At 39.5% G+C, this 24108-nt stretch overlaps 1 protein-coding gene across 9 annotated transcripts in view; it reads left to right on the plus strand.

Annotated features, from left to right (window-relative positions):
- The window catches only part of Tanc2 (tetratricopeptide repeat, ankyrin repeat and coiled-coil containing 2), a 282558-nt gene that overhangs the window by 197798 nt on the left and 60652 nt on the right, over positions 1-24108 (plus strand). For all 9 annotated transcript variants that reach the window (XM_051158874.1, XM_051158875.1, XM_051158876.1 and 6 more), the window contains 3 exons: positions 10346-10577; positions 18561-18727; positions 21245-21852. In XM_051158874.1, the coding sequence (XP_051014831.1) occupies positions 10346-10577; positions 18561-18727; positions 21245-21852 (1007 nt within the window). The remainder of the gene's footprint in view (positions 1-10345; positions 10578-18560; positions 18728-21244; positions 21853-24108) is intronic.

Raw genomic sequence — 24108 nt, forward strand, 5'->3', positions numbered from 1 at the left:
TTATCTTCCAACACTTTGATTAAAAACTTATTTTTGGCCAGGCATCATGGCGCACACCTTTAATCCCAGCACTTGGGAGGCACAGGCAGGCAGATTGCTGTGAGTTCAAGGCCAGCCTGGTCTACAATATGAGTCCAGGACAGCCACGACTACACAGAGAAATCCTGTCTCGAAAAACCAAATTAAAAAAAAAAAAAAGTTATTTTTGGGAACTGGAGAGATGGCTCAGCGGTTAAAAGCACTGGCTGTTCTTTCAAAGGTCCTCAGTTCAATTCCCAGCAACCACATGGTGGCTCACAGCCATCTATAGTGGGATCTGGCGCCCTCTCCTGGCCTGCAGGCAAACATGCTGTATAAATAATAACATTTTTTAAAAGTTATTTTTGGCTATCATAGTTTTAATATCATATTAGCTCTTTCTTTTTCTGCATTTGTCCTCTTGTTTATAAAGCATTTTTAATATTATTTCTCTAGTGTTGTCTCTCTCTCTCCACTTCTCCCAATTTACCCTGTACCTATCCCTCATCTTCTCCCCTCTCTCTCTTTCTCTGTCTCTGTCTCTCTCTCTCTCTCTCTGTCTCTCTCTCTCTCCCACCCTTCCTCCCTCCCTCCCTCCCTTCCTCCCTCTCTCCCTCTCAGTCACTCTGTGGGGGCAGGGGAATGCATGTGTGAGAGAGGGGGAGAGAGAGACACCATGTGGTGAAGTTTGCTTGAGTATACAAAGGGCATTTAGATGATTCATCCTTTACTGGAAATACCCAGTTGATGTCCATACATTTTAGGGGATTTCTTTCTTAAATGGGTCGCATCCTTTAGCAAAGAATTCTGCAGCCTTTTATCTGGAGAATATATATATACTGAATGCCAACAATCCAGAGCCGGGCAGAATATGGCTGGGGTTTCAATAGTTAATATGCAAATTTTACTGAAGGCCTTTGTTTTCAACTCTGCACCCAGCCTCTACTTTGCTCTGTGTTTGGTATCCCAAAGTTTAGATTCTCCCAGTGTCCCTTTTCTGTGGATGCTGGGGATACAAAATTCTGGTCTGGGTTCTTGCACTTGTCTGAGGTTTTACAGATAGTCTGTAATATTACCAGTTTTAATCTTCCTCATAAAAAATACATTCTAAGTGAGGCATGGTAGCTCTTAATCTCAGCACATAAGAGGCTGAGACAGGAGAGCTTCTAGGAATTTGAGAGAAGACTGAAAGGCAGTGAGTTCCAGCCTAGGCTGCAGAGTGAAACTCCATGGGCTGAGAATGTTAATCCTTCCTGTTAGTAAGTACATGCTCAAACAGGTTCCAGAATAATCTCAGATTCCCACCATACTCATCATCAACTCATCGTGGCTATAGAAGACATCTCTGCTCTTCTAAATGTGTCCAGCAGCCTATTTTTGAACAATTTAATAAATACAGGAAATAGGTAAATGTTGAAGAAATTCAAGCATTACATCCTTTTATTCACTTAGAATCTGTGCTTGGAAGCCATGTTCAATAATCTAGAACTGAGTCACACACACAAATAGTCCCCACCATTGTACAGTGTGCATTCTTATGATGGGAGAAGGACAATACTGAGATAAATGCATAATACATCAGATGGTCGTAAGTGCCAAGAAAATAAAAGATACTCTGTCTCTCTGCTTTGGTACATCTTAATCCCTCTTTCACAGGAAAGAATCCTAAGATAATTATCGTCCATAGTTGAAAAGGTTAAGTAGAATATTAGTGACTGTTTATTCTTTCACAAGAAGTGATCACATTCTAAATTTCATGATTGTGTCAGCTTTAAACAAAATGAGTCTGTTTATACATTCAGGTAGGATGGTTTTAAATTGTTTATTAAACACTATATAGTAAGTTTCCCCTTAGACTTGGTGTTTATGTTTAATATTCAAAAAGTTAACTATTGTTTAAGTTGAAAATTAGTGACTATTTACATTTAGTTCAAAAATATTTTTTAAATTTTAGAATTCTAAGAGCAATTTATAAATATATTTTGTATGTAAGGATGCAGCATGTCTAGTTGTATGCTAAACTTTGTGTAAGAAATGGCTCCTTCTTGAAACATGAGTATTATCCTAGTAATTGTGCCACATTACAGTTCGGCTATAGACGCTTGTGCTGTGGGAGCACAGAGCAGAAGCCAGCACTCTTGCTTCTCACTATAACAAACCAGTAAGTGCATATCTGACTTTTAAATGAGATTCTCAAGTCAATATTTTTTTAAGTTTATATATCAAGAGCCTCTTGATTTGAGAGTCCTTGATGTCAATTCCTCTGTGTCAGTAATTACCACTGGTATTTCATAGAGCTCTTGCTGCTGCTTGTGCTAACTAGTGGAGGACACAAAGAGTTGATCAGAACTTTTTAACAGCTCTGTTTATTAAAGAAGCACTTTCCACTTGGATTGTAACAGATTCTGCTAATCAGCATCTGTCAGCTGTGTTTCCAGTTAGCATCTCAGTGTCTTCTGAGCGTAATTAGTGGAGAGGCCCAGAGATGTATTCAGAGCCTTTCTTGTGTGTACAAATTCGCCTAGAATAAAAGTGGGTTTTCTAGGTTTTATGTTTGTTACTATGATGTAGTCATAATGCTTAGAATTAATAGGACAGTTAACAGGATAGCAACACATTGGCATCTCTTTACTGAAGTTGTTATAAGTGTAGGGACTCTGGACTATTTGGGATTTTGTTTTGCTTGCTTTTTTTAAACCTCACTGTATCTTAACCTATATGGTAGTCGTTATTATCTCCATTTTATACCTGAGAAAAAACTAATTCCAGTGACTATATTTCCAAAGCTATGCCGTTAATAGATAACAGAGCTAAGATTCAGAGCCTATGTGTACCTCTGTAAGAATATTATCATTGTCCTCATTCTGCGTAAGATGGGACAGTTGCTCAAGAGCCTATGACTTTAGCCACTGCTGCTTTTCTAGTGACAAGAAGGGTCTTTGCTGAACATTCTTAGAAACGATCAGTCATTGAATGTACCTTCAAAGGAAGAAAATTATGATAAAGTTTCTATATGTCTAGCAGCTCTTATAATGTCAATGTTTAGTCTTTAAATTAAAAAGATAATGTTGGATCCTCTGGAACTGGAGTCACAGGCAGTTATAAGCCACTATGTGGGTGTAGGAACTGAACCCAGATCCTCTAAGAGCAGTCAATTCTCGTAACAACGTAGCCATCTCTCCAGCCTTGTAAGACTCCTCACAGTGGCACTGGGACTGGGACATCAACCCAGCCACAAAACCTTCAATGTGCCCTGCCTACAAGATGTGCTGGAGCAATGGTGGCACAGGACATGTGGGAGTGGCCAGCTAATGACTGGTCTAACTGGAAACCCACACCAACGCTGAGTGGATGACCAGGAACCAGAGGCTGGTCAGCCCAGAGACCCAGGATAGAACCAAATCTGACTGGAAAAAAAAGTCAATGGAATGATTCCTAATAGGAGCAGATTTAGAGACCCACAGCCAAACACTAGGTAAAGGAAGCCAGGGGACCCCAGGGAAGAAGAATTCTATGATCCAGAGGGGTCAAGGACACCAGGAGAACACAGCCCGCAGAATCAACTGAGCAGGGTTCATAGGGGCTCAGAGACTAACACAGCCATGGACCCTGTATGGATCTGAGCTAGGTCTTTGCAGATACGTCATAGTTGCATAGCTTGGTGTTCTTGTGGGACCCCTAACAGCTGGCATGGGAGCTGTCTCTGACTCTTTTGCCTGTGCTTGGGACCCTTTTCCTCCTACTGGGTCACCTAGTCCAGCCTTGATAAGAGGGTCTGTGCCTAGTCTTATTGTACTTTGTTATACCATGGAGGAGGAGGAGATCTAGGGGAAATGAGAAGTTTGGGGGAGAGGAGTGACTGGGAGGAGCGGAGGTAGGAGAAACTGTAGTTGGGATATATGTAAAGGATAAAATTAAAAATAAAACAAGACAACCACAAAAACAGATACGCATATGCAATAATCTCATTAGAGAAGCTAACTCCTTTTAGGTTGTGTCATGAAGATGCGAAAGCTGGGGTTTTTTTCCCCAGAAAAGAATTTTTATATAAGAAAGAATTCAACGTTGTTCTTGCCATCCTAGTACTACATAAGGAAAACGGCAAGTGGTCTTGGTTCTTAGAAGTGGTGTTGGCTACTGTTAAAGCTGTCAGCAATAGCAGCCATCATTTCGGCAATCTGGCAACATTAAGCATATTGAACCTAATATGGACATGTTATATACACAGGGCAGGGTAGAGCGCAAGGGACTATATGCAAGGCACTGTCATGAAGCGTAACTAGTATTTGTGTGGGCGTTCTTAAAGAGAACATTAGGACAAATAAGATCCAAGGCAAGCAGCAAGTAACCTATAAATAATGTTTTCATTTGTCTAGGGACTTTGTCTTCTAAAATTAACACTGACCCAGATTTCTCCTACATTTGTGATACCAGTGTGGGAGAAGCAACCTTATTGTAAATTTATCAACTTCAGTGTTTGTTGTTTGTTTGTTTTTAATCAGCTTCTTACAATAGACGTTAGTAAAGTCCAAACTACTTCACTTTTTTTTTTTTTTTAATGCACATGAGCTAAAGATGGTGGTACACCCTGTAATCCTAGTACTCAGGTGGCTGAGATAGGAGGATCAGGAGTTCCAGGCCAGTCAGGACTATGGCAGGGAGGAGGAATCACATGAGAGCTAGAGATGTAGGTCAGTGGTAGAGTGCTTGCTTTCATGCACAGGAACCTGAGTTCAATCCCCAACACTGAAAAGGTTATTAAATATCTTTGTTTTTCCAACATTACATGTATATTCATATATATATGTAATATATATATAATATGAGTGAGTGATTTTATATAGTCATATATATGTATAGTTTATGTTTCAACCTAAAATAATTCATTGTAATATACTATATGTAAGGGAACAGTTCTTTGTTCAAGTGGGATTCTAAATAATTAATGTAGCAGAAGGGAAATTAAAAATCATCAAGAATCATAGTAATTACTGCTGTAGAAAACATCCATTGTAGATAGCAAAGTTAAATATTTAGAGAGAAACAGGACTTGCATAATGTCCAAAAAATCTTTACTAAGGTATTTTTAATTACAAAAAGGAAGATGGCAACTTTACATGGCCGAATCTTAACTTCAACCAAGTAAAACAGGTCAGCTTCACCAACAGCAAGGTATGCCAACATGAGGAGCCTTGTGGTTGGTTCATCAAGGACACTACCCTGTTTTTATGGCATTCTTCCCAAGAAGTCTCAGAACATCAGACAGGCCCAAACAGACATACTCAACAAAATGTCCAGTCAATATTTGAAATCGTCAGAGTTGTTACTAACTAAACACCTCTTACAGATGAAATAACTCAGTGGTGTGCAGGGTCTTGAATGGGTCGTGAACAGGAAAGGGCCTAATGAAACACTAAATTTGAGTAATGTCTTTAGGGAAGATTACTAAATGTTGTTTAGGATTTTTAGGTAAAATTATGTTAATTTACTGGCTTTTATAATTATGGTTATATAAAATACTAATAAAGGAGGCTGGGTAAGGAATAAATGGAAGCTCTGTGTACTACTTTTGCAACATTTCTGCAAGTCTAAAATGAGTTCAAGTTAAAAAATAAAAGTCTCATTGCTTTTTTAAAAAATGGGGGTGGGGTGGGGAAGAGAAGGTAGGGCTCTAAACTGGAAAATTACTGAAACAGAACCCAAGCCTGGAAAATATTTTTAGCCTCCAGTTTCAGAGTGAAGAAGATTAGAATCAGAGTTAAGAGACAAGAATAAAGGACGATAAAGTAGTTATTTACGGTGAGCCTTCAGGTCCCTAGAAATACTAATGTAGTTGGTGAGGTGGTAACTCGCACATTTCATTTTATGTGATGGTTATTTGGCCTACATGTTTGTCAGTACACCACAGATATCCTAGGAACTGGAGCTTCAGACAGTTCTGTAGCCTTATGCATGCTCGAATTGAATTCAGGTCCTCGGAAAGAGCAACCAGTGCTCTTAAGCACTAAACCATCTCTCCAGCCCCAGTCACCCACACTTTAATCTCAGCGTGCAGGAGGCTGATAAAGGAGGACCAGTGTAAGGCTAGCCCCATCTGCATAGTGAGTTCCAGGTTGGTTGGTTGGTTTCCTTAAACTGACTTACTCGCTGAAGGACAGTGCTAATCAATAATTAGGAGTATTGAGGGATGACCCAGAGGAAGAGCTATTGTCACTCTAGAATTTACAAGGTAACAAATGCCAGTTACTGTGTAAGCTAGTGTGTTCTGTCCAGATGAATTCTGGATATTCAAAACTGTCCTTCCTTAATATGAGATTAGCTTAATTCGTTCATAGATGTTCATTTGAAGTAGAAAATGCTCTGTGGTGTGTGAAGGTCTGAGACTTTTAACACAAACCTGGGAGATATGCTGCCACTCGGTTCTTTGATGAGGCTTATGATATATTTTATTATTTACTGGATATAGCATTAAATCAAAAGTTGTCTCCCCTGACCCCCCACACACACACTTTTGGCAGTACTGAAAATGGAAACCAGGGTATCAATCATGCTAGCTAATAAGCATTCTGCCGCTGAGCTATATCTCTAAACCAATCAAAGTATTCTAATACTGTATTAAATTCATTATGTGTGTGCTCAAGTATTGAAGTCAGAAGATAATATATGGGAGTTGTGAGTCGCAAGCACTGAACTCATATCCTCAGGCTTGGCAGCAGCCACCTTTACCACTAAAGCATTTTATCAGTCCTCAATCAAAATACTGTACTGACCTCCATCCTTTAGTGTATGTGGCCTACCAGTCTCTTCTTTTGTTCTTCCCTTGAAAAAGAAACACAACATTTACTTACTGTCTTCCTTCACAGAAATAATACAATTCTAGTCATTTCAAATATATTTTACATAGAATTATTCTGATAAAAATTTTAGATGGTTAACATAAGTAAAACTTAGAATGGAAAAATTAATTTTGTAAGAAAGACAGCAAAAAATGAGATTAAGACAAGTGATCTTGAGAAATAAGAATCCCGCCCCCAGGGGAAAGATTGTACCAGTTGGTTTATTAAGGAAAATGGATTCTGGGCCATTTTCAAGAAGCTGTTGCTAGAGTGAGTGCAACTTCTTCAAAGCTGTAGAGAGCTGTATAAATGTGCCTTGGTCACTGGTAAAATGAGAGACTGGGAAATACATATGTCTAGGCCTGCTTCCTGTGTTTATATGTAAGGAAAGTTGTAGGTGCTTTCAAAAGACAATTTTGGAGGCTGAAGAGATGGCTCAGTACTTAAGAGCAGTTGCTGGTTTTCCAAAGGACCTGGGTTCAAGTCCCACCACCCACATGGCTGCTAACACCTGTCTGTAACTCCAGTTCCAAGTAGTCTGGCGCCTCCTTCCGGCCTCTGCAAGCATCAGACACTGTGATACAGGGTCCCTCATTAAAACTGTAGCCCAGTGACAAGCTATGCAAACAGTCAGAGATCCACCTGTGCACGCTTCCCCAGCACTAAGGTTATCGAGGCACAACTGCTTTGACACAGTGCTCGCCCACTGTCTGACTAAGATATCTCAGTGCCTATCACATAGTTTTGACGAATTTATAGGCTCTTACATACTGCATAGTTACTTTGAAATGTATAGTTAGTAACCTATTTTGAGTCACCTTGCAAATCTAAAGGTGTTGAGTGGGTTTTCTACCTGAATTCTTCAAAGAAATCAAGACTTTATATTTGGAATGCCAAATACTAAAATTAAAAGAGAGGCAGATTTAGAATATATAACTTTAACACTGACTTTTGTTAAATCCCAAATACACATATGAAGGCTGCAGTATAGTGCAGTGTTAGCATGCTTGCCATGAAGTGCAAATGCCTGGGCTTGATTCCCAGTGCTGAAAAATATCCTCTAAGTACACATGATTTTTTTTTTTTTTTTTTTTTTTACAAAATCAGAAAAAGAACCCTTATAAGTTCTATAATCTTTATCTGTAAAATGATACCCACTACATTAGGTAAAGGGCAAATTATACAAGACTTGCTGAGCTGTACATTGCCCCCACATCTGGAACCAATTGAAGCAAAATATGGTGAGATTACATACTGATTCAAAGGTTTGCTGTTTTGCTCTTTAATTGTATAGAGATCTGTCCTTGTAGACAATAGCCACTGGCTTCTCTGTCAACTGAGAGGACAAGGTTTCTCTTTAGACTTCTTACACTGTCTTTAAGATAGACAATAAAGCAGAAACTAATGTACCTAAAGAGAAGAGTGGAGTTTTGGGTTTTGTTTTGTTTTTAATACAATTTCTGATTTCTGATCCTTATGTTGAGCTCAGACTTCGTTGTTTCACTCACAAGCAGTTCCTGTCTTTAGCTTTAAATATGCAATAACATCTCTGATGTTTTATTTATCTTTAATGAGAAATATTTTTAATTTTTTAAGTGTTACCATTACATAATGTATTAAAGAGATGACTACACTTACAGATTAGGGGTGTTTTTGAGACTAGAACTCCTTTGTGGTTAACCATCTAAGAAGTAACTAAAGAAGAGCATTTCCAGCGCGTCTAGAAGTGCTACTAGGATGTCCGAGTTACCTGTAGGCACAAAGCTGGTAGCTAACATGGACATACAGCGTGATAATGATGGTGATAGGATGGTGGTGGTGATGGTGGTGGTGGTTGTGATGGAGTGGGGAGTGATGGAGTGGTGATGGGGTGGTAGTGGTGGTGATGGGGTTGGGGGGTGATGGGGTTGGGGGTGATGGGGTGGTGATGGTGGTGGTGATGGGGTTGGGGGTGATGGGGTGATGGTGATGGGGTGGTGGTGGTGATGGTGTGGTGGTGGTGATGGGGTGGTGGTGGTGATGGTGGTGGTGGTGATGGGGTGGTGGTGGTGATGGTGGTGGGGGTGATGGGGTGGTGGTGGTGGTGATGGGGTTGGGGGTGATGGGGTGGTGGTGGTGATGGTGGTGGGGGTGATGGGGTGGTGGTGGTGGTGATGGGGTTGGGGGTGATGGGGTGGTGGTGGTGGTGATGGGGTTGGGGGTGATGGGGTGGTGGTGGTGGTGATGGGGTGGTGGTGGTGATGGTGGTGGTGGTGATGGGGTAGTGGTGGTGATGGGGTGGTGGTGGTGATGGGGTGGTGGTTGGTGGTGATGGGGTGGTGGTGGTGATGGGGTGGTGGTGGTGATGGGGTGGTGGTGGTGATGGGGTGTGGTGGTGGGTGGTGGTGGTGATGGGGTGGTGGTGGTGGTGATGGGGTTGGGGGTGATGGGGTGGTGGTGATGGGGTGGTGGTGGTGGTGATGGGGTGGTGGTGGTGGTGGTGATAGGGTGGTAGGGGGCATATGGAGGGGAGGTGGTGATGGGGTGGTGGTGAGATAATGATGGTAAAGTGAGCTGCGTGCTGTGTTCTGAGCACCATGTCAGATTCTTTCCATACATCAGTCTGAGTCTCTCCTACTGCTGCAGTGTTTTCTACATTATCCCATCACTTTTTGAGGTAACAACGAGGAAGAGGAGTGATATATACTAAAGTCCCCCTCTGTGCTACACATAGTGGTGTGCTCTGGAGGCGGAGGCAGGAGGATCAGGAGTTCCAGGCCAGCCTGGGCTACATAGTGCAGCCTATCAGAAAGAAGAAGGGAGCCTTATTTTGCACTTGACAACCAGACAGAAAATATGAAGTAAAAGCTGTGTAATTCTAACAAACAGCTTAAAATAGCCAGACAGACAGCCCAGAACCTACATGGACTTTTAGAATTTAAAATGCATATTTAGAAAAAAAGAGAAGAGAGAAAGAAATCACCTCTTTCTTTCTTTTGTCTAATTCTAGTATTTTTCCTCTGTCTAGATCTTCAGAAAATATTTACTGATAATTTTTAAATCTAAGTTATTTTATTTTATAGGCTTATCTTTAAAAAAAAACAACTGTACCAAAAAGTGATGTAAGCACGTGTAACTGTTGAGAGTAACGTGATTTTCCTCATTGTTTTATTTCTAATGCTTTGTTACAAGAATACTCTTTTCTATACTACTATGTTAAATAAATGCTGGCAATATTAATGTACATCTTCATTCTTAGTCTTGCTTCCTATTTCTTATAATCCAGAGAGAATATCTTATTTTATTCATAAATTTTACTTTTAGGTTGTCATATGTATAGGCAGTGGAGATATTCTAATTTTTGACTATACATAAATTTTACAGTTGAGTTAGCAGCTTTTATTTTTATTTGAAAAATATGAGGAGATGGAGAAACCAAAGACAGTGTTGAGGAATGGTCATATGGTAACCATATTGCTGATAGGCCTGTTTGCACTCTCATCTTTCCGTAGGTGGTTGCCTATCACTATTGCCAAGCAGATAATGCCTACACCTGCCTGGTACCAGAATTCGTCCACAACGTTGCTGCCCTGCTCTGCCGCTCACCTCAGCTGACAGCTTACCGGGAACAGCTTCTTCGGGAGCCTCACCTGCAGAGCATGCTAAGCCTCCGGTCCTGTGTTCAAGACCCCATGGCCTCCTTCCGGAGGGGAGTCCTAGAGCCCCTGGAGAGCCTGCACAAAGGTATAGATGAGGTCCAGAAGAGCCCTGGGCACTCATAGAGATGATTATGTTCATTCTGTGCCAAATCTAAATGGTCTATAGCTGACACCTACAAATTATAGTTTACAAAAGACTTTTCTTGGGTGGAATGTGATAGAGCACACGTAGTCCCAGCACTTGGGAAAGGCTGGGGTAGGTGGACTGCTTCAATTGAGGAAGTCAAAACAAACTAAGGCAATATAACAGGACGCTATTTCAAAGGAACAAGTTCCTATAGAAACTGTTCCTTCCTTGTAAAAGTTCTCATTTTGACTTCCAAATGATTTCAGTTTTCTTATAATAAAGGTGGTAGAGCTCCTGTCCTTTCTTTGTAATTAGGATGCATCAGTGTTGCAGCACCAACTCACTGTTAGGAATATCTGCACTGAATCATTAGCCCATCTATGCAAATAAAGCACTCCGTGGCTGCTTACCTCAGTACTTACACTAGAAATCACTTCGTTGTTCACTTTGAGAGGTATGTGAAAAGCCACATGGACATTCTGTGGCACATAAAAGCTGTATCAGAAAAGCCAATGTTTTTTAATAAAAATGAAATTAGTGGGATCTGTCTCCCTCTTGTACTTTCCCTTCCTTTTTCTTCACAACCCTGGTATCTGCTGAAGCCTAAACATAGTTATCTCCTTAAGCCTTTGTAAACCTCTCTGTACTACACTTTTTTTCACCTTTAAAAATTTTATTTTTAGTGTGGAGAGGCAGGCCGGTACAAAGGGTTGTACTTGAACATACATAGGCACGTGTATAGGGGCCAGAAGCAGAGAGCAGGTGTCTTCCTCTATCGCTCTCCCTAACTGTCTTAATGCAGGGTCTCTCATCGATTGGCCACTGAGCTCCTGGGTCTTCCTGTCTTTGCCCCACCAGCACTGGGGTTGCTGGCATGTGCAGCTGTACCTGGCTTTGTGCATGTATGCTTGGGATTCCAACTCTTGCATAGCGAGTACTCTTACCCACTGAGCCATCTCCTCACCCTCCTCTATACTCTTTTATTTCAATTACATTTTACTTACTTATTTTGTGTCTTTGCTCTCATACCACAGCTTGCATGTGGTGATCAGAGGACAGCTTGTGGAAATCAGTTCTGTTGTTCTATCATGTGGTCCCAAGAGTCAAACTCAGGTTATCAGGTGTGGATGTCGGCCCCTTGACCTACTAAAGCACCTCTCCTGTCTCTGTCCACTTCCAGTGTTTTTGTCAGCACTGGAAGCCAAACAGAAAAATAATGATTAAATATTTCAGTTGTGCTGCTCAGCACATTATTATATATGTAAAATATTAAAATTGAACATGAATATTTAACAAGCATTTATTATATGCCAGATAAACTTTGTGCTGTTTAAGTATTAGCTATTTATGCACTTATATCTTTGACTAAAGTGTGTGCTGTTGAATTTAAAACCTTACTTGTGTTCAACTTTTATCATTCATACTTATCTTTTTACCTTGAACATGGTAGATATTTTAAGAAATATCTAAACGGGCCATAAAAGGGCAAACTGCTCATGTGCCTGTTTTTTGGTTTGGTTGGTTTGGTTTTTTGAGACAAGATCTCTGTATAGTCCTAGCTGTCCTGGAGCTTACAATGTAGACCAAGCTGGCCTCAAACTCACAGCGATTCACCTTCCTCTGCCTCCCTAGTTCTGGGATTAAAGGTGTGTGTCACCACACCCAGTGCTGCATGGGTATTTAAAAAGGGTAATGATACAAAGAACTGTGCCATATAGGTGTTCAAAGAGAAGATACAGATGTTTGGTGAGTCTGCACCAAATTCTCAACCATAATCACATGGTTTATAGCTTTCCTATAAGATGCATCTTCTCCTTTATTTCTCCTTAATTCTCTCAGCTTTAGATATCCTTATTAACATAACCCTGAGTAAGCTCAATTGCTTCATCTGATTCTGGGGGTTTCTACTCACCTTTAGAGTCATGAACAGCAGTTGGAAAACATTCTACAAAACATTACAAACTGTATAATTAACCCAAAAGAACAAAAACAAAAATTATAGAAAAGATTAGATAATTCATATTAAGGAATTAGTTGTGAAATATAAATGGAGTAAGTAAATCAAAATGCAGACACTATCGAGGCTAAATGAAGAGGGAAGTCTGATCCATATGCTGCTATCTTCATAGAGTTACTCAAATATGGTATAATTAAAAATGAAATGATAAAATAATAAAGAGTGGATAAAACATAGGAAATCTAGAGTAGTTTATTAATGTCAGAATAGATCTCTAGACAATCAATATTAGTAAAAGCAATTAATAGATATGAAAGCCAACTCATCAAGAGATTAAGTAACCATAAATTATGTACCTAGTATCAGAGTTTCAATATCAAATAAAAAACTCTTCAAGGAGCTTAATAAACAAAACTCATTAGAGATGGGGATTTTAATGTTCCTCAGTAACTACTAAGTCAGAGTAAAAAATTAAAGTACAGATTTGAACAGTTATCAACCAACTATTTACCCAGTAAATAGAAAATATTTTCTTCAAGAAAACATAAAATATATTCTGAAGTATAGAACAGGTCTCAAAGTTTCTAAAAGTTATCTGAGCATGGTAGTTTGGGCCAAGAATCCCAGCACTTAGGATGCTAGGGTAAGAGGACTGCAAGTTCAAGACTAGGTTAGACTACATAGTGAGGTCCTACCTCTAAAACAAACAAAAATCAAACTTACAAATTAGTCTAGGGCTAGATCTGAATAGCGGGTCTAGTCACAGGCCTAGGGGAGGGGAAGAGGGTGAAAGAGGGAGGGAGAGGGAATAGGAAGATTCAAGTGAGGGGATAACAGTCAGGATGTAATCTGAATAAATTATTTAAATAAAATATTTAATTAAAAAAGTCTAGGGCGCTAACTTAGTCTAAAAAGTGCAAGGCCTCACGTTTGATACCCAGTGCCTATATAAAAGCAAAAAGAGAAGTAGAGGCGCATGCTTGTAATCCTACTGCTGGGGAGAAGGACATAGGTGGGTCACTGAGGGTCACTCGCCAGTCACCCTTGGGAAGTCCCGGGCCAATAAGAGCCTGTCTAAGAGAAAGAGAAAGGAAGAAAGGAAGATGTGGAGAGCATCTAAGGAGCAACACCCAGAGTTGTCCACTGGCCTACTTTTTGTGGGTGTGCACATCCTAAAAAGTTAAAATATTGCAGCAGTCTTTTTCAAAACAATGGAATTAAGTTAGAAGTCAATAGCAGTAAAATCCTAAATATAAGTTAACTTGCTTCTAAATAATCTATGGGTCAAAGAGCAGATGATACAGAGAATGTTTAGTATGTCACAGTGAATAATATAAAGTCACTTTTGTATATTTCTGACTTAAACTACAAAGCATAAGGAAAATAATCTTAGAGTTAGTACAAAAGAAGAAAGTAATTAAAGTACAGAAATTATTACAGTAGAAAGTTGATGTGAAGCTGAATAATCAGGTCTCAACAAGACCATCCAAGAAAATGAGAGAGAAACATGAATTAACAATATCATAAATTAGCTGGGCATGGTGGAACACACCTTCAATCCCAGCACTGAGAGAGGCAGAGGCCGGCAGATCTCTGAGTTCGAGGACAGCCAAGGCTACACAGAGAAACCCTGTCTCGGGGTAATTTTAAAAAATAAAATACCACTACAGTTCATAAAAAAATATTTTTAAAAAGAAACCATTACAAATAACTTTATAACAATAAAATTCAACAAATTCACTAAAGTTGAGAGGTTGTTCATAAAATACACAACTTACCAATATGTTTTTTTTTTTAAACATAAAAGAACATTTCACAGTTTATTTTATCAGGCAAGCATAACACGGGTTGACATCAAAATATCAATTATAAGGGTCTTTTTATTCCTCATGACCCTTATAATAAAATCCCAGAAGAAGAAAAAAGCTAATAGTCAAGTTAGTTACTGCTTGGGCAGGAATGTAATGTTAGTTTAGCACTTTGGAAGTTAATCAGTATAATTTATCATTTTAACAACAAAAGACCATCCATATAATCACCCTAATAAGTCCAGAAACCCAGATGTACATCAACATAGTGGATAAACAGATTGTATAGATGTTCAATTCTTCTTAATAATAAAAAGAAACAAATACTACACTCTACAAAATTAGTCTCAGAAACTTTATGTTAAGCATTTAAAAAAAAAAGTATGTCACCTGTGGCAATAGAAATCAAAACAATGGTTGGCGTCCCGTTGAGCACTGACAGGAAGGGAACCTAAACGGATTTTCTTGTATAACAGAAATGTTTTTCAATTTGATCAGGTTTTTGGTTGCATGATTATATATATTACCAAAGCTCATCAGAGTATAAAAATTGAAATGGCCTTCGTTCATCATATATACATTTTATTCTCAGAGGTAGCTAGAGTTTTCCTCCCAGGAAAGTTTTATGGAAAATACTTTTCAACCTATAATCAGAATTTAGATTTCAAAGAGCATACTTCTCCTCTAGAAAAAAAAAAAAATAGACAAAGTCTTCACATTTTGTAAAGATGACAGAAGTATGAAGTTCCCAGAGGGCATTTACCTCACCCGCCAATCTCAAATAAAAGGACAAAGTGGCGTCACAACTAAAGAAAGATAATTGTGATGAGCAAAAAGTGCTCCGTGGGCCTTTATTTATAACTGCTTGTGGTGTACGGATACAGAAGCGTATAAACTAAGGCTCAGTTGTGACTTTGGCTCTAGCTGTGTTCTCCCCTCTTTCAGTGCCTGTGATCATCGTTTACCCCAGGCACCTATGCGCTGTCTTAGAACAGGACTACAGGGAGACTCCAAAGACTTACTAAGGAGATGAAGCAGAAGCAATGAGGACTACCCAGCGAGCTTTATGTCTGGGGGTTAAAATGAGTCAAAGGGCTTGGGAAACTTTTCCAAGGACCTGTCAGCTAGAACTATGACTCGTAAGGTTCAGACTAGACCATGACAAAATAAGAAAATGAGACTCTCTGGAATTTGAGTGGTCATAGATATGGATTTTTAAAGTATGTAAAAGTTTTTAGCTTTTTCCTTTTTTAGTTAAAATATTTTCTATGAAATAATTCTGATAATAAATAGTAGTTGCAGGCTAGAGACATGGCTCAGTCATTAAAGACTAGGCTCACAATAAAAAAATAAACAGTAGTTGCATTTTTAATGTTCATACATGACAAAATATGAAGTAACAAATTTTGTTTGTCCTCACTTTTTCATTTTAAGTTTAAAAATTCTGTTACTATTCTGTAAAAAGCTTGAAAATTAATAAAAAGAAGCATTCTTTTTCATTTATTTACTTATTTATTTACTTACTTATGGTCTGACCACAGCCCCCTCTCTTTCCTCTCCTCCCAGTCCCACCCTTATGTCTCCCTTCCCTTCTCCCCTTCTTCTCAGGAAAAGTGGGGACTGCACATGGGTACCAACCCACCCTGGCACATCAAATCAAAACAGAACTAAGTGTATCCTCTCCCACTGAGGCCAGATAAGGCAGCCCAGCTAGGGTAAAGGGATCCAAAGGCAGGCAATAGAGTCAGAGATAGGCCCAACTCCCATTGTTGGGGGACCCACACAGTGTTCAAGCTGCTCAACTGCTACATATGTATAGAGGGCCTAGGTCCAGTCAATGCATGCTCTTTGGTTGGTGGTTCAGTCTCTGAGCCCCCATGGGCCCAAATTAGTTTATTCTGTAGGTCTTGTGGCATCTTTGGTCCCTCTGTCTCCCCCAGTCCTTCCTCCTACTCTTCCACAAAACTCCCTGAGCTCCACCTGTTGTTTGGCTGTGGGTCTCTGCATCTGTTTCCATCAGCTGCTGCATGAAGTCTCTCAGAGGACAGTTATGCCAGGCTCCTGTCTGCAAGCGTAGCACATTATGTTAGGAGTTGGTTGTCTTCTATGAGATCGGTCTCCATTTTCTCAATTTCTGCCCCATCTTTATTTCTATACTTCTTGTAGGCAAGAAAAAATTTTGGTGGAAGGTTTTATGGGTGGGTTGGCGTCCCCTTCCTTCCACTGGGAGTTCCCCCTGGCTACAGGAGGTGGTGACTTCAGGCTCTGTATCCCCCACTGCTAGAAGCCTCAGCTAGGGTCATCCCCACAGACTCCAGGAGCCTCCCCTGCCCCAGAGATGCCCCTCAGCTCCATTCTCTCTCACAGCTCCCCCTCCTCACACCTGGCCCCCAGCCCCCTTTTCCCTCCCCACTCCCTCTCCCACCCACTTCCCTCCCTCCATCTACTTCGGATGTGTATTTCCCCTTCTGAGTGAGATTCAAGCATCCTCCCTTGGGCTGTCTTTGTTACTTAGCTTCTTTGGATATGTGGGTTGTAGTATAGTTATCCTGTACTTGATGGCCAATATCTACTTGTAATGAGTACATACCATGTGTGTCTTTTGAAGTCTGGGTTACCTCACTTGGGATTATCTTTTCTAGTTCTATCCATTTGCCTGCAAATTGCGTGATGTCTTTGCTTTTAATAACTGAGTAGTATTTCATTGTGTAAATGTACCACATTTTATAAGGGTTTTTTTGTTGTTGTTTTTTGTTTTTTTTTTTTGTTGTTGTTGTTGTTGTTGTTTTGAGATAGGATTTCTCTGTGTAGCCTTGGCTGTCCTGGATTCATTTTGTAGACCAGAGTGGCCTCAAACTCACGGAGATCCACCTGCCTCTGCACCCACCCCACTCATCCCACCCCCCAGTGCTGGGCTTACAGGTGTACACCTCGGCACTTGGCCAGAAATTTATGTAAATGAATTTGGCTTTATTAGCAAATTAATTGTTTCATTCATTAAAATATTCAAGGCCAATGAGATGGCTCTTCAGTGAACAAAATCACCTGCCTCCAAGCCTGCCAACCTAAGTTCAATCTCTAGGGACCCACATGGTAGGAGAGAACACACACACACACACACACACACACACACACACACACACACACACCTCTTCATAATTTGAGAATTAATATTATAATATTAGTAAACTGAAATAAATTTCTTAGTGCAAAACTTGAAAAATTGTGTGCTCATGTGTAAAACCAAATAGTGTAGCTTTTTTTTTACTTTTAAAAGTTAAAAGAACCAATATTTTCTTTTAATTTCATTTACTTTTATTTTCTGTGTGTGTTGTGTAAGTGTGAGACCCCTTGGAACTGGAGTTAAAGACAGGTGTGAGCTGCCATGTGGGAGCTGGGAATTGAACCCGGGTCCTTGGAAAAATAGACAGTGCTCTTAACCACTGAGCCATCTCTCCAGCCCCCAAGAACCAGCCCAGACCTTTTATTTTGAGCCTAACTTCATTTCCTGTTCAGATTAAACCTGTTTCTTCATTAGCTACCCAGAAATGTTCAACATTCGTCAAGAATTGTACACACTCACTCAGTGAACCCTGAAATTGCACCCTCAGCCTGAACCTAAAGGTGAATTCGTTCAGTCAGTTTAGCAGGGAACTAAATGCCCACAGTCTTCTTACATGACCGCTCCCCTGGGAAGATCACTAACGAGACTGTCTCATCTTAGGACCTGATCTTCTAGGTCTGCCCATCCTCCCATCCTCTCTTCTCCCAGAGCACATTCACATACACTTCTCTATACCACCTCAGTCCTTAAGGAATTCACAAAAGAATGTGCACTCTATTACCTTTAAGCTGTGACAGAGACAACCACAGTCTGTTTCGTTTTACATGTATGATGGCATAGTGGATTTTCAAATGCAAGACCTCATAATTTCAACTGTCAGACTCTCACAATGAAAATATGGTTCATATTCCTGAAACTAATACACAGTCTCATATATATGTGATCTAATGAAAATCCAACTAATTCGCCAAATGAATGATTACATATCTTTATATTAAGTTATGCGCTCTGAGCATTCTAATATATTTTTTTCTATACTGATATGTGATCAGAGACCCAATGAGAACTCACCTATCTGCGTGTTAACTGTAATTTGTTTCTTTCTATCTCAGAGAGAAAAATCCCAGATGAAGATTTCATCATTTTAATTGATGGATTAAATGAAGCAGAGTTTCACAAACCAGATTATGGGGATACAATTGTATCATTTCTAAGTAAAATGATTGGAAATTTTCCTTCTTGGCTCAAACTAATTGTAACAGTTAGGACCAGTTTACAGGTATGTGTTTGTTTGCTTCTGAACCATAGATTAAACCAAAAACGTTCTAGATCCTAGATCTCTCAGCTCTTCTTAGCCCTAAGAGACATGATCTAGAAAGAAATTCTCTTTCTATTTGACTCTCAAGTGCCTGTTCCCATTGCTCTGAAGAAAGCTTCATGAAATGTCCCTCAGAAGGCTAGGTGTGTAATCCAAGAACCAGTGAAGCAGAAGGAAAAGGTCAGGAGTTCTCAGGATCGGTCTTAAAGGAGAAAAAAAAAATAGCACAAAAAGAAAGTCTGTTCTTCAGATTCTGTCCTGATGTAATAGTACAAAGGAAAGTCGCCGTACACTGTGAATTCCAGTCCACACCTTTTATTATTTAATGTTGTACAAAATCTAGGCCAGCCTGAAGTGGAGGTTCAGAGTTTCCCCTTCTCCCCTCACTTCTCTTTGAGCTCAGTTTTTGGTAGTGTGAATGTACAGTTGTCTCTGTACATGCCTTCCACTAGCGAATATTGACGATATTATGACTTTAGGTTAATTTTATTACAACTAAGAGATAAGGCTTTATTTTCTTTAAATTATCTTTTCTACCGACTACTGTCAGCTCAAAGGCCTGAAAGAACCAGGCATGTAAATTGAGCCTGTAAAAAAATACTGGGCTCTAGGGAGTTAGAGTTGATAGCTCCATTCTTGTATGTTCATATGTGGCTTGGAGCAGTGTTTCTCATATTTTCAAAAAAAATCCCTTCTTAGTAAATATCTCATAGAGTATATACTCACCACATTGTTCTGATGTAGCCCACTTTTAATAACTAATATACAGAAGAGTCACAGTAAGTCCCCCCTTCCCCCTCTTTCAGTTTTTACCATTATTCTTATATATTGGCAAATTATATTTACTGCCTTCTTGAACAGAAGCACTGTCTCTAATCCTGTCACCTTACAGATGTTTATATTATTCTGCAGGACACTTGAAATAGAGAGTCTAAATCCACACAATGATCTTTACAGCTAAAATCATACACAATCTAATTAGTGGATAGTAGCATAATTGCTAAAAATATAAATAGGACAGATCTCCAAGAACAAAATCTTGCCTTTGGTTTTGTTTGTTTGTTTTTCACTGTATAGCCCAGGCTGGCCTCAAATTCATGATCCTCCTGCCTCAAGTACTGAATTTACGTATTTGTGCCACTACACCTGCCTATAATCTCTATTCTTGATATTTATATGTAAGCAGTATTGTTATGTATAAGCGTATTGTCCTTAAATCTATTCTAATACGATGTCATGTGTAATTGAAGAAGGAATTTTAGATGTCTAGGTAGCTAAAGCATAAATCCTTAATTTTTCAACTGTACCAAAGAGTAGACAGAGTACTATGCATATTCCAGATTTTATGCATAAGTCTTCATGGGTAAGACTTGCAGTAACGTCACAGAGACTGCACTCTGCAATAAAGACTTTTTAAGAACTATTTTCTTCATAGAATCAGAGGTGATTTTTCATTGCTTCCATAGACATTCTTAGATATTTAGAGTATGTTCTCTACTATCGTAATGCGTGGAGATTCAGTAATGAATAAAACACACACCTCTGCTTTCATAACACTTTTTAAATAAGGAACACAAACAAGAAAGTATAATTAAACATTGTAATATTAAGGGTAATGTCAAACACTATGAAGAAAAATAAAATAATATAAAGAGATAGAAATAGTAGTTGTTTTTGATAGATAGGAAAAGCTTCCTCCAGGAAGCATTAGAAAGTGGTGAAATCTGATCTACCATTTTTAAAGATCTATCTTCTGGTTGTGTAAGTAAAATTCACAGGATGAAGACTATAAGCAGAAAAGCAGGGGGAAATGATGACATCATAAACTAGTAATAATGGTAGAAAACATGAGATACTCATATTTGGGAAATAATCGTAAACAATGAAAAGCAGTTGATCAGCCAGGTGCGGGTTTCACACCTGTGATGTCATCATTTTGAGGACTAAGGCAAGATAATGAAGAGTTGTAGGCCATTCAGGCTATATAGTAAACTTCAAAAAGAAAAAAGTCTTAATGACAGACTTTTATGAGTGTGAATATAAGCAAGAAAACAAGAATAAATCCTGGGGGTTTTTTGTGAGTGCATGAGCAAAGATCACAGATGTCTCCCAAGAATTTAGTGTCAGAGTCAGTGACAATGCAGTTAATTTGTTGACGCAGGGAATGTCTTGTGATTGAGTATAAAATTTAATAATTTTTATTTTGTCACATAAAGAGAGTAAGAAGAAATGTTCTTCAATTTAATCCTAAAGTGCCCTTTACAAAGACCCATAAAAAGTCTCAGTATTGGGAAAAGCCGTGTTTTTACTGTGTGCATAATTTGCTTCAGTCTGTGGATGTCATGCTTAATATTGTTTTCTTCTTTGGCCACTCAGAAATTTTGACTGAAGTCTGGACCTCATAGTTTATAAGAGAGTTAGGAGAAACTGAAGGTCTTTCTGTCTGTCTCTCTCTATCTCTCTCTCCATTTATTTTAGGAAATTACCAAGTTGCTGCCTTTCCATAGGATATTTTTGGATCGGCTGGAAGAGAATGAAGCCATAGACCAGGACCTGCAGGCTTACATCCTGCACCGCATTCACAGCAGCTCAGAGATCCAGAATAACATCTCACTTAATGGCAAGATGGACAACACTACATTTGGCAAGCTCAGTTCTCACCTCAAGACCCTCAGTCAAGGGTCATATCTATACCTGAAACTCACATTTGACCTCATAGAGAAAGGCTACCTAGTGCTGAAGAGCTCTAGCTACAAAGTGGTTCCTGTTTCGCTCTCTGAGGTTTATTTACTCCAGTGCAATATGAAGTTCCCAACCCAGTCTTCCTTTGACCGGGTGATGCCTCTACTGAACGTGGCGGTGGCCTCTCTCCACCCACTTACTGATGAACATATCTTCCAGGCCATCAATGCCGGGAGCATTGAAGGCACACTAGAATGGGAAGACTTTCAACAAAGAATGGAGAACCTCTCCATGTTCCTAATCAAGCGCAGAGACATGACACGGATGTTTGTGCACCCCTCTTTTCGAGAATGGCTTATCTGGAGAGAAGAAGGAGAGAAAACCAAATTTCTCTGTGATCCCAGGTAAGATATGTATCTGTGGTAAGTGGCTCTGAGCCTGCTTTAAACTTCCTGTATAGAGCATGGATATTAAAGGCAGTGGGAACTGCTCTTCTTTGAACACTTCCCACAGAGGAGGCTTTTCTCTGTTTCTTGTCAAGGTTAGCAGTGCATTGCCTGTTCCTCACACTGCGACTCACCAAAAGACCAAAGCTCTGACACTGCTGGATTTCTGTTGTCCCGGACCTTGTTATGATAACTATGTTAGTGGGCGTGCCTCTAAGCCTATTTCTTCATGCTGATTCATTAGAAAGCTAGTTTCAGATTTTGATGGTGATATTAAGCCAGGCAGAAAAGAATTTATGATATTTTCCCAGAGCAGGAAATGTATAATAAAGAAGGCTTGCATGGAAGGCATAGGAACTGTTGAGTCCTCTAGGAACTGACGTTTACAAAATGACCCCAAACCTTAGACCTCCCAAAAGGCAGGAGTAATTCCTGCCTCTTACTGCTGGTGAGCACTACACAAGGTCTTACAGTTTAATACCCAGACCAATACAAGTTCAAAAGATGTTTTGAAACCGTGTGCCTTGTCCTCCCTTGCCTTTGCAGCAATGGACATTTCAAGAGTGTCATCTCTTAGTCCTGTGACTAGGCAAAGAGCAGCACACTTCTGTTATTAGCACTATACGGCACAGCTTTTTAAAGCTAACAGTAATCAAATCTGGGACTCTTGCATGGGTTGTGTGATGTTCAAAAAGCTATTTTGCTATAAGGTAGCACCCAGCCTTTTGCCTTCTGACCTTTATCAGATACATGAAACTGCAGATAGCATCAACCTTACATGCATCTTAGCTTTCCCTAGTCACATATACCTATGATAGAGTTTAATTTATAAATCAGTCACACTAAGAAGTGGGAAACAACAAAGTGATACAGTGTGATAAAGGGTACATGAAGATGGTCTCTCACATTACCTTACTGTGCCTTTATGTTTTTCTCTTAACAAGCTTACCAATTCTTTTTGGCACATCCCAACTGTCAGTCAATGTCACTACACTTTTGCTTTAGGGCATTATTAATAAAATAAAGCGTACAAGGACACAGGCACCACAACAACCAATCTGCTAAAGGGACTACTAAATGATTCGTGGGCATATAGCATATGCAGTGTGTACACACTGCACAAAGGAATGGCTCAGGTGCCGGGCAAGACAAAGTAGGGTAGCATGAGGTTTCATTGACAATATTCAGAAAACACAATGTAGCTTACAAGTTGCTTATTCGTGTATCTTTTATTTAATATTTACCATTGATCTTGGCTGACTAAAACCTCGAAAACTAAAATGGCAGATAACAAGACTACTGCAGATCTTGTTCATATCACTCTGACTCTTAAAACATAGCTAAAAACTGTATAGTTAAGAAGCAATATTTAATCTAGAATTACTTAATAAACACTTTCAGTTCCCAAACAATCTCTTGCTAACTAGCCTGTTTTCTCATCATATATATATATGAAGCAGAGGACTGAAAAGGCATGTAAGGTCCAAGGTAAACAGACTGCCACCTAATTAACAGTATCTGTGCAGTATGTTATAGCTCTATAGGCTTGCTTTCCCAGCATCGTTTATTAACCGAGAGCCACAACAGACACTTTTTACTTCAGTGCTGAGTAGTCTGTTCTTTGATGTTTTAATAACACGGCTTCTGAATGGCAATCATATTTTATTTAAAAGAGAACAAGTAAATTTGTAAACAGGACCAGGAGTTTATAAAAAAACACCATCGTAGATTTTATTTCAGTTTTATTTTATTTCAGATTTTATTTCAGCTGAGGAGGAACTCAAGCTCCTCCTCAGCATTGGACAGCATCAGCCTTGTTACTCAAGTGCTCATCTCATAGTTGAGATACCCTGGGCCAACAAAGTGGAATTTCACTGAGAACTAAAGGGCAAACCCCATCTGGCCTTTCAGAGAAACTGGCTACAACTACTTTTCATTAAGGACTGTTGCCACACAGGGTTTGCCTTGATAGCCTTTAGCTTCCATTTCATGTGCATTTTCCCGTGTTCTCTCTAATTCTGTCTAGCATACCTAGTGTCCTCAGTAGGCCGGACCAACTCAGTGCCTCAAAACACACCAGGTACACCAGAGCTTGATGTGTGCATTTGTGGAGAGAACTCTCAGGGACGCTACAGTGCTACTTCTTCTAGTCAATTTTCTAGACTTGAAGCAGTTGTCCACTCTGAACTTATTGACCTTATTAGGGGATTAAAC

This window comes from Acomys russatus, chromosome 16, assembly GCF_903995435.1.
Source record: "Acomys russatus chromosome 16, mAcoRus1.1, whole genome shotgun sequence".
In the NCBI taxonomy this organism is placed as follows: Eukaryota; Metazoa; Chordata; class Mammalia; order Rodentia; family Muridae; genus Acomys; species Acomys russatus.